At 31.7% G+C, this 12,200-nt stretch overlaps 1 protein-coding gene across 1 annotated transcript; it reads left to right on the top strand.

The window, feature by feature from the left end:
• Positions 1 to 5,414: 5,414 nt before the first annotated feature.
• Positions 5,415 to 10,449, top strand: LOC105135984 (putative receptor-like protein kinase At3g47110). The gene is made up of 5 exons (XM_011041108.1): positions 5,415 to 6,516; positions 6,774 to 6,845; positions 6,919 to 6,990; positions 7,183 to 9,183; positions 9,337 to 10,449. Exons 1-5 carry the CDS (start codon positions 5,607 to 5,609, stop codon positions 9,702 to 9,704), a joined length of 3,423 nt encoding a protein of 1,140 aa, XP_011039410.1. The 5' UTR covers positions 5,415 to 5,606; the 3' UTR covers positions 9,705 to 10,449.
• Positions 10,450 to 12,200: the final 1,751 nt, after the last annotated feature.

The raw sequence follows: 12,200 nt of genomic DNA, 5'->3' as shown, positions 1-12,200 counted from the left end.
ATATTTACGCATCATGCTCTTAATTAGGGAGGAAAGACAAAATCTTACAGTGACAACAAGCAATTAAAGATCTCTTGTTTTATATACTTCAAAAAAGATCTCTTGTTCTATTTATCAAAAAACAAGGTTTATATATATATATTTTCTCCGCATTGTTCAATTAATTTGACGTTCTTGATGACTTTCGGTAATTATGTACATGCAATTTATTTGTTTGACTTCTTAGACCAAAAGAATATACTATCTCTAGAAACTCTTGATTCTTCCTTCCTCTCTCCCATATTATTCTCAAGGATGTTTTTCCATGTCTCACATATTATATGGTCAATAAAATTAAATACAAACATTCTATCGAGAATATCCAGTTATGTATATATACTAGCTCATAACCCGCGCAATGTTGCGAGGCAATTTTTTTATATAAAAAATATTTAAAAAATAAGATCTAAAAGTATTACAAGAGTCTTATGTTTGACTGCAATGCCTAACCCAAGAGTAATATTTATAATAACATTAAACTTGAAAGATCCCAGTTTAAGTGGATCTGGCTGCAATACCAAACCCAACAGTTTTGGACATGAGTATACTGCAAGATTATGTCATAAAAGTGTGATATTTAAATAGATTAATTAAAAAGAAAAAAACCAACATTAAGAAAAAAACTAATGAAGAAAAAGAAAAGAAATTTGAATTAACTGGGTTAACCTGTCAAACCTGAGATCCATATCATTAAAGTCTGATAACTGAATAGAAAAAAAATTAATATCAACAAACTAAATAAAAAAAAGTTAATTAAAAAGAAAAAAAAAGACATCAACCTTTTCACTGTGGATTGCACTGTGCAATTTATAGTGAAAGGCATAAAAAAAATAAAAATATCAGCCTTTTCACCATGGACTGCATACGATATTAAAAGATGAAATCGGAAGAACAAAACTAATGAGGAAAAAGAAAAACAATCTGAATCAACTAGATTAACCCGTCAAACCTAGAATCTGTGTCATGAAAGTCTAATAATTAAACATAAAAAATTTAATATTAAAAAATTAAATTAAAAGAATAATTAAAAAAGAAGAAAAAAGACAAAAAAAAAACAAAATGCATCAGCTTTTTTACTGTAGACTGCACTGTACAGTCCATAGTAAAAGACTTAAAAAAGAAAAAAAACAAGACATACGCCACAGGTTTTTTTTTTAATAAAAAATATATAAAAAGATTAAGATCTAAGAGTGTTATGTTTTTCTGCAAAGATATATCTAAGAGTTTTTGGTCTAGCTGCCGCACTTGACCCAAGAGTAATATTTATAATAATATTAAACTTATATAACTCAAGTTTAAATGAGTTTGGTTGCAACACCGGACCCAAAAGTCTTAGATATGGGTCTGGCTGCAAGATTGTGTCATAAAAGTATGATAATTAAATATATTAATTAAAAAAAAATAACATAAAGAAAAAAACTAATGAAAAAAGAAGAAAAAAACTAATGAAAAAAAAAAGAAAAAAATATGAATTAACTGGGTTAACTTTTCAAATCAGGTTAACTCGTCAAACTTTAAATTCGCGTTATGAAAGTATGATAACTAAATAGAAAAAAAATTAACGGGTTAACCCATAATTAACTAGGTTAACCTGTCAAACTCGGGATACGTTTCATGAAAGTCTGATAATTAAATAGAAAGAAATTTAACATTAACAAATGAAACTAAATAAGAAAAATTAATTAAAAAGAAAAAAAGCAAAAAAAATAAAATTTCAGGACTCGTCAAACCAGGTTAACCTGTTAAACTTGGGATTCGTATCATGAAAGTCTGATAATTAAATAAAAAAATTACCATTAACAAACTAATTTAAACAAAAAAATTCATTAAAAGAAAAAAACACAAAGAAAAAAAGCAAAAAAAAAACACCGATAAAGGCATAAAAAATAAAAAAAAATAAAAATAAAAAAACAAAAAATATATATATATAATATAATTATAATTATAATTATATATAAGTATAATAAAAAAGCATGGGAAGCTATAGTGCTTTCCCACACCTTTTAGTATATTGTTAACGTTCACAACCACAGGTGAGGAGGCCCTCCATGCCCAGAAATGTCATGTGATTTAGTGGATGTATGTAATTATAAAATATTTTATTCTTATAAATTATGATGTATTATAAATTATGTTGGTAATTATAACTTGATTTTATTTTTCAAAAATAAATTAATTAATCACTATAGTATAAGAAATTAAATGGTTATCCGATAGTGTTGACTGTGCTTAATTTAATAGTACTTTTCCTGAAAGACACTTTCTTTTCTCATTGAACTTTCCATCCCTTCTATTTTTTTATTTCTTAAAATAAGAAATTCAAATAAAATAAAAAACATGAAATGAAAGTTATAAATACAAGAACTAAATAATAATTTGTAAAATCATGAGGACTAATTAATTATAATTTTCATAAATTATAATATGATCGGATTGTATTAATAACACAAATAAAAAAAATTCAAATATAATTTCACTTAGAATGAATGTAGCCTTAATTCACAAATGCTTTCTCTACTTGAAAAACATTGTTTTAGGTTATGTTTGGGTTTACGGTGACATTAATTGTTTAAAATATTTTTTATTTAAAAATATATTAAAATAAAAATAAACTAAAATTATAAAAATATATTTTTATTTTAAACAAAAAAAATAAAATAAAAATTAGAAACACGGTTTGTACATCAAGTTTCCAAACACTCATTTTATTTTCAAAAAACCTTCTAGATGTAATTAAAACTTTTTTAATCACCCAAAATTCACATTTAAAATTAAAGCAAATTTATGATATTATAAATTAGTAATTTAGAATTTGTGTAAGGTGCAGTACATATATTCTTAGTATAATATATTTAAATAGAGATTTTATATATTTAATGTACACTATTTTATTATTTTTATATCTGAATGTTTAGTTTTTTTAAAATACTTTTTTATATTTTAAGTGTGTTTGTGTAGGTGTATTTGTGTAGTGTTGACTGAGGGTAGACTAGGCTTGTCGTTTCGCCAGCTAAGCAGTCATCCTCCCTTGTTTCCTTTTTCATCGATTTCGGCGCTATCAATTCATACCATGTCCAGTAGTGGATCAAGATGTTAAACGCGTATTTATAAGTATGATAATGTTTTTTTTTTAAGAATTAATTTTTTTTAATTTTAAATTATTTTTATATGTTATTATTAAAAATAAATTGTAAAAAAATAAAAATATATTTTTTAAAATAAAAAATATTTTAAAAAATAATGTTTACAAAATTCAAACTCGATCTGAGGTCAAGTCATCGGTCACGCAACAGTATACATTTGCGTGTTGGATGGAACAAAACCTAATCCTTCCATTGTCTCTAGTGAGAGACTAAATTTTAAAAGAATACTTTGACGATGGCTTCTTCTTGCATGAAAAAATTATTCTCATTGCATGGGGCTGCCTCTATCACATGCATTTATTACTGAGTACCCTTCAAATCATTTTTAAGACCATAGATAGGCCCGCATAGAGTTTATATTTATATTATTTTTATTTTTGTATTTTAAAAATATTTTATAAAAAATTTTTTTTTTTACTTTAAATTACTAATTTTTCAGATAATTTTAATATATTGATATTAAAAATAATTTTTTAAAAATAAAAATATATTATTTTGATGTATTTATCAGTAAAATATACTTTAAAAAATAAATATTATCATATTTAGAGATCAAATTTAATTTGTAGGCTTTAAACAATCAATTTCTCTCTAGTTTAGTCCTTTATTCTTTTCCTTATGCAATATCATCCTTTAAATAATGAGTTATTAAATCATTTTATTTTCTCAAAAATTAATTAGTTCCTCCCTCTTAATGATAAAATATCATTGATAAGTTCACTCCATCCAATTCTCACTTAATCTATCATCTAGACTCATAATTTTGCATGTATTAGAATCATTTTGTCAGAACTTATCATTAAATTGGAAGGAATTTGGATAGAACAACCGCATTGAGAGACTTTGTAAAGACAAGACAAACTAGAAATAAAAAAACAGTGGAGGGCCACCGGTTATACAATTACTCGATCAAACAAAAATAGTTATACGAAATTGGTTGCTTATATGATGACCACTGGAGACTTACATGGTCGTTAACTTCAGGGCCCGTGGGATTAGTCGTGGTGCGCGCAAGCTGGCCCGGACACCCACGTTAATCTAAAAAAAAAATAGTTATACGAAATTGATTGAACCCCAGATTTCTATTTGTAAAAAGCCTCTTCATATTTATTCAACTGAAAGAACTTCATAGCAAGCTCCCCGTATGCTAACATATACTCCTCAAACTAAGGGAAACCATCAAACAAGATATATGCTGCAGTCCAATTAGACTTTATCTCTGACCATAGTGCCATGGTTATTCAATTCGGTTTTCTCCTTCCCAAGTTTAAATCTTCTTTTAAGTTCTTGAACTTACAAGATGACAGGGAAGATGTTTTGTGCTGAAATTTCGAAAATTATCCTAAAATAATACATGTAATATTATATTATTTAAGAAGTAAATTGATATTTTATTATTTATATAATTTTTTGATTTTTTATAAATAAAATAATTTGACACTTATTTTTTATATATAATAGTATAACAAAGATAGTGTTAATATTCAAAAGTTAAAAGTATAGCAATTTAAGAGATTTTTCGTTTGTAATTTGTATAAATTACCATTAAAAATTAAAAACTTATATAATTGTATAAATTACCATTAAAAATTAAAAACTTATATAATCGATGGTAGACAACAACTCAGCCTTAAAATAGCTAATGAAGCTAAAAAAAATATTTAATTTTCATGTAATAACGTGTATGTTTTGAGAAACCAAACATTACCTTCATTACATATTTTAAGAATGTTTGAAGATGTAGTTGGGTATGCAATTAGAAAAGCGCATAACATGTGTTAATCCATGATACTGGTTAAAAGGGATAATAAGTGCAGTTTGGTGAAAAACAGAGGAGTAATCCATTCCTCCATTGTTGACAATGGTGAAAATATTTATTTCAATTGGGAACAATTCACATCATTATACAATCCTCAACTACGAGCTACTACCTGGGAAAGTCTATACTAATCCCATCATTATACAATCCTCAACTACGAGCTATTACCTGGGAAAGTCTAACGATACTAATCTATTCCTCCATTGTTGACTGCCATCATTTCTTGCCTCGCTCTATAGTTTTTCCTTGGTCGACCGTGAGAGAAAAACATTTCGTCAACTGTCAAGAAAAAAACACAAGATTACAAGGTTTCTCTTGTAGGTGGTTTGGTAAAAAATCCCAAGCAGCTCTTTCTTTTCCGCGTTCAAACAACACTTGCGTTGACATATTGCCGTGTGCCCTCCTTTTCTTTTTCTCTGCGGTTTTTTCTCTTCTTTTTTTTTGGTGGAGGGAGTACTGTGCTTTAGCTTATTTTGAGGTTTCATGGAGCCCAATCTCCTTGTATAAAGGAACGCCATTGATTTGCTCTTGCTTTTATATGCAAAATTCACCTACCTACAGCTTGAAACAGACCCACTGTCACTGTTAAACATAACATCATCATCATGATGAGTTGTGTGGTGGCATTTCTATTACTGATAAGTTGCTTAATTGTTTGTTTGGCAATTCCCCATACCAACACAACTGATGAATTAGCACTCATGTCCTTGAAAAAACACATCACATTTGATCCTGGTAACATCTTGGCAAATAATTGGTCCACCGCGACGTCTTTCTGCAGTTGGACTGGAGTCACTTGCAGTGCTGGTCACCAAAGAGTCACAAGCTTAAATCTTTCTAGCATGAGGCTTGAGGGCACCCTCCCTCCTCAGGTGGGAAATCTCTCATTTCTAGTCTCCCTAAACCTGAGCAACAACAGCTTCCATGGTTACCTGCCCCGTGAGCTAACACACTTGCATCGCATGAAAGACATGAATTTGGCATACAACAACTTTAGTGGAGACATTCCTTCCAGCTGGTTTGCAATGCTACCACAACTTCAACACTTGTTTCTCACCAATAACTCTCTCGCAGGTTCCATTCCATCATCTCTCTTTAACGTCACTGCACTGGAGACACTGAACCTGGAAGGCAATTTCATTGAAGGAAATATTTCGGAGGAAATCAGGAGTCTTTCTAACCTGAAGATTTTAGACCTGGGACACAACCACTTTTCTGGTGTCATTTCTCCCGTACTTTTCAACATGCCTTCTCTACAGTTAATTAATCTCCGAGCTAACAGTTTATCTGGCATTCTTCAAGTGGATATGATCATGAGCAACATCTCTTCCACCCTGGAAGTGCTTAATCTCGGTTACAACCAGTTACATGGAAGAACTCCATCTAATCTGCATAAATGCACAGAACTTCGTGTATTAGACCTTGAAAGCAACAGATTCACAGGAAGCATTCCAAAAGAAATCTGTACTCTTACAAAGCTCAAGGAGTTATATCTTGGTAAAAACAACTTGACCGGTACGTTCCATTCCACTACATTCCTTATGCGCGTTCAGTTCATGTTAAATTACAAGTGTTTCTCTTGCTACAAGAATTCAAATACTTTGGTAGCGTTCTAGTATTGTAGTTTCCTGTTCTAGACTGTATAAAATAAAGAGAGGGACGAACTTTTTCATCTTTTCCGGTATTTTGATATGTTATTTAGGCCAGTAATTTCCCCTCAGACCGTTTTATAATTAGACAAAGTGTCACTGATGCTAACACTGAAATTGCAGGTCAAATTCCTGGTGAGATTGCGCGTCTTGTTAGCCTGGAAAAGTTGGGCTTAGAAGTCAACAGATTAAATGGTATCTTCCACATCTTTGTTTTGACATTCTAACACTAGAGAAATGCCTGTACTAATTGATAGTGAAAGTACAGGAAACATACCGCGGGAGATTGGCAATTGTACTAATCTCATGGAAATACACATGGAAAATAACAATTTAACAGGTACCATACCATGCGTTTTTACTTGTAGCGTAAGATCTTGTTACTCATCTTTATCTCCACGAGTGTATTTTGTTGCGGCCAGAGGCATACTTTTCCTGCACTGCATCATTTTTGTTTTCTGGTAGGAGGCTCTCTAAATGAATTATGTTGATGTTATAGGGGTCTCATAGGGAAGAGTTGTTCTTATGGCAGGTGTAATACCGAATGAAATGGGTAACTTGCATACACTACAAGAACTGGACTTGGGCTTTAACAATATCACTGGCTCCATTCCATCTACTTTCTTCAACTTCTCAATATTGAGAAGAGTCAACATGGCTTACAACTACCTTTCAGGCCATCTTCCATCAAACACAGGTCTCGGGCTTCCTAATCTTGAGGAGCTCTACCTAGAGAAAAATGAACTTAGTGGACAAATCCCAGATTCTATCAGCAATGCTTCAAAACTGATAGTCTTAGACTTGTCCTACAATTCATTCTCAGGCATAATTCCTGATTTGCTTGGAAATTTAAGAAATCTGCAGAAACTCAATTTGGCAGAAAACATTTTGACCAGCAAGTCTTTACATTCAGAATTAAGCTTTCTCTCGTCTTTGTCAAATTGCAGGAGTTTAGCTTATTTAAGGTTCAATGGAAATCCATTGAGGGGTAGGCTTCCAGTTTCCATTGGGAATTTATCTGCTTCTCTTGAAGAATTGTATGCTTTTGATTGCAGAATTATAGGCAATATTCCCAGAGGAATCGGCAACTTAAGCAATTTGATAGGCTTAATCCTACAACAGAATGAACTGACTGGAGCAATTCCGAGCGAAATTGGAAGACTGAAACATCTGCAAGATTTCTCTCTGGCAAGCAACAAATTGCGAGGACATATTCCCAATGAGATATGTCATTTGGAGAGATTGAGTTACTTGTATCTCTTAGAAAATGGGCTTTCTGGATCACTGCCTGAATGCCTGAGTAACATTACATCTCTTAGAGAACTCTATTTAGGCTCCAATAGATTCACATCAATACCTACTACCTTTTGGAGCCTAAAGGATTTGCTACAGATAAACTTGTCTTTCAATTCTCTAACTGGTACTCTCCCATTAGAGATTGGAAATTTGAAGGTTGTGACAGTAATCGATTTCTCAAGCAATCAACTGTCAGGTGATATCCCAACCAGCATCGCGGACCTTCAAAATCTAGCTCACTTCTCCTTATCTGATAATAGAATGCAGGGTCCTATTCCTTCATCATTTGGTGACTTGGTAAGTTTAGAATTCCTTGACCTATCAAGAAACAATCTCTCTGGAGCTATCCCCAAGTCCTTAGAGAAACTTGTACATCTTAAAACTTTCAATGTGTCGTTCAATCGATTGCAAGGAGAAATTCTTGATGGGGGACCATTTGCAAACTTCTCCTTTCGATCATTTATGGACAATGAAGCATTATGTGGTCCGATTAGAATGCAAGTCCCGCCATGCAAAAGCATCAATACTCATCGACAATCTAAGAGGCCTCGTGAATTTGGAATAAGATACGTTGTACCAGCAATTGCATTCATAATTCTGGTACTTGCTCTCGCAGTTATCATCTTCAGAAGAAGCCATAAAAGGAAAGTGGGTACTCAAGAAGATCCGTTACCTCCTGCAACATGGAGAAAAATTTCGTACCATGAGCTTTATAGAGCAACAGAAGGATTTAATGAAACCAACTTGCTAGGCACCGGGAGTTGTGGATCAGTATACAAAGGGACTCTTTCAGATGGATTGTGCATTGCAGTAAAGGTTTTCCATTTGCAGCTTGAAGGGGAGCTCATGAGATTTGACTCTGAGTGTGAAGTGTTGCGCATGCTTCGCCATCGAAATCTTGTCAAAATCATTAGCAGCTGTTGTAATCTTGATTTTAAAGCCTTAATACTGGAGTTCATACCTCATGGGAGCCTTGAGAAATGGTTGTACTCTCACAACTATTATCTTGATATCTTACAGAGGCTGAATATTATGATAGATGTGGCATCAGCATTGGAATATCTTCATCATGGCTGTACTAGACCTGTAGTCCACTGTGACCTAAAGCCCAGTAATGTCCTGATAAATGAAGACATGGTTGCACACGTGAGTGATTTTGGAATTTCAAGACTTCTAGGAGAAGGGGATGCTGTGACACAAACATTGACTCTAGCCACTATTGGTTATATGGCACCAGGTGATCTTTCTATTTTATTTTTCAGAACTTACCTTTCTTACATAGACAATTACATGTTCAATGATTCTATATTTTCTTTTGAACTTCAAGCATATCTTATATTTTCAAGCAATATTAAGATAGTTGAATTAATTATCCAAAATCGGAATGCAGAGTATGGATTGGAAGGGATTGTGTCTGTGAAAGGTGATGTTTACAGCTACGGAATTTTCTTGATGGAAACTTTTACAAGAAAGAAGCCAACAGATGATATGTTTGTAGGAGAAATGAGCTTGAAGAATTGGGTCAAACAATCCTTACCCACAGCAATCACTGAAGTTATTGATGCCAATTTGCTGAGTGAGGAAGAACATATTGTAGCTAAAAAGGATTGTATAACATCCATTTTGAATTTGGCCCTAGAATGTTCTGCAGATCTGCCAGGAGAGAGGATATGCATGCGAGATGTTCTTCCTGCTCTGGAGAAGATTAAGTTAAAGTACAAGAAAGATGTCGAGTGGTACTATTCCAGCTATGTTTGATCTTTTCTTCTATCATGTTTTTAGAAGATGCAATCATGCAACCCTCACAAGGAATGTCCAGAAAGCGTGCATTAAAGTGTCGAGGGATTTACAAGTTTTTTGTTACAAATAATAATAACGAGACTGCATGCTGTCTGAGTGGATTGCCGAGAGCTTCTACCATTCAGAATCAGATTTGTGAAAGGTTAATATTCACCCCATGGCAATCACTGTATGATTCAAATGAATGATATCAGTGGAAAAGTTTATGATTCGTTCTTTGCAATAACATGTACACATCTTTTCCAGGTAAAATCCAAGTCTTTGATGAAGCCTTGCAGATATACTCTGCCTTGTCGCCTTGCAGAGAAAGGTGCTGTATCAAATTCAGATATTGATGCAGTAAATATAGGACTTGTAGAAAATCTAGGACGGGTCAACACTAGGACACCAACCCTACAGACCCTTCTCTTGAGAATATCCTAGAGGCATATTCTCCTACAATACCTTAAAACTCTAATGATACATTTGAGAGATATATTTTACCTTTCAGGAAGAGGAGTGGAGGCTCTGGTATCACTTTTTCCAATTATGTATCTGTAGAAAATATCTTTGAACGACTCTAGAATTTTGCATGAGCACTCTCTTTATGTAGCATACCCTTCTTTATTTATGAAGCTTCGATAGTTCCTAAGTGGACTTGAGCTATCCAAGAAGGAAATGGATGCTTTTTAGAAAAATAAAACTTGGACACTTGTGCCTCTACCAGCTGGGAAGAAGATGGTAGGATGAAAGTGGGTGTTTTTTCTTCGAAAAAAACACAAGGTAGATGGCGTGGTTAAGAGGTACAAGATCACACTTAGATATATGAGGTAGATCAGAAGACTTTTTTATATGTTATAAAAATAAACTTGGCAAGAGTTTATTTGTCCCTTATAATGAACTTAGACTAGCTAATACACAGGTATGATATGAAGAATGCATATTTTTTATGGTGACCTCGAAGAGGAGTGTACATGGAGATCTCATTGAGGTATAAGAAGAAATCAAATGTTAGGGTGGTATGCATATTAAAAAAGACATTGTATTGTACCAAGTAGAGTTTTAGGTTATATTTTCCTACTTTTCTCCTAAATGATGGATATTTGTCAAGGTGAAGATTATTATAGTTTGTGGCTCAAAGGCAATGTCGGAGTGGAGCCGAGCAAAACATGTGAGGTGCAACAATGAGCATAAGGTATAGGCAGAGCTAAAGACTTGTACTAGGGAAGACAATATTAAAAATAAAGGTAGTTCTAATTTAGAAGTTCAGCAACATGATATTATAGCTTCAAGCAGGTCTAGAACTACTATTAGGTTACTCATCACGTGGTTGGACTTTTTAAATGATTTATGGTCTCCTATAAATATATACTATGTAATTTTATTCAACATCTAATAAAAATAAAGCTTTTCATTCTTGTGGATATAGATGTATTATCAAAACACATTAAATCTTGTATTTTTTTCTAATTTTTTCTTTTATTATAATATTCATTAATAATTGTTGCAGGTTTTTTATAATAATTTTCATGTGAAAATATAATTTTTTGAGATTTTTTTTCTTTTAAAGCAATTCCAACGCAGGAGCTAATGAGATAGCTAAAAACAAAAACTTATACTTTTATTTTCAGTTTTAACAACTCTAATGAAAAAGCTATATGAATAGCTAAAATATTTTTTCTTCCTTTAAAATGTTATTTTTACACTTCCATGAAGAATAATGAAAAGAAAAGAAAGTACATATATTCATATGTCTCTTTCCTTTGTTTCTCTCTTTAAAAACATAAGAAAATGAAAAAATAAACCCACAAATTTCAAAGCCTTGTGCCCCAATTTCTTTGTGGTTTGGAAAAACAAGAAGTAAATATTTTCCAATTAATTAATAATATCAGTTATGTCTTGTTTTGTTAAAAATTTTAAATTTAAATTTTAAATTATATTTTTTAACTTTCATATTACTTTATTAATTTTATAAATTACTCATATTAATTATATAATTAATAACATCATGATTATATTATATAACAAATAATTAAATTAGTAATACAATTATATTAAAATTAGTTAAATATAAAATATATCAAAATATTATTGGCTCTTCTAAATCACTTTCTACCATTAAAATACATATAAAAAAATTATATTTACACTATTAAAAAATACTTTATTAATTTAGCTATTTAATATAGTATATTTCGATGGAGATGCTCTTATGATGCTATCCTGCTACGATTTTTTGTTTCCTTTTGCCCTTTTCATTGAGACCATTTACGCTTATGTTGAATATTTCTTGTTAAACCATTTGTATGAAACATCCACAACAAAGCAGAAATAGAGTCTAAGCCCCTGTTTATATATATATATATAAGCGCAAGGAAGTGAGCAGGGAAGGTGTGAAAATGAACGAGGCTATGCATGTGTGCATAAGGAACTGATTAATAAGTAAATAAAATGGGTAAAAACTAAATTATGATA

Source organism: Populus euphratica, unplaced genomic scaffold (assembly GCF_000495115.2).
Source record: "Populus euphratica unplaced genomic scaffold, PopEup_1.0 scaffold56.1, whole genome shotgun sequence".
In the NCBI taxonomy this organism is placed as follows: domain Eukaryota; kingdom Viridiplantae; phylum Streptophyta; class Magnoliopsida; order Malpighiales; family Salicaceae; genus Populus; species Populus euphratica.
This window is presented reverse-complemented; position numbering and strand designations above follow the sequence as displayed.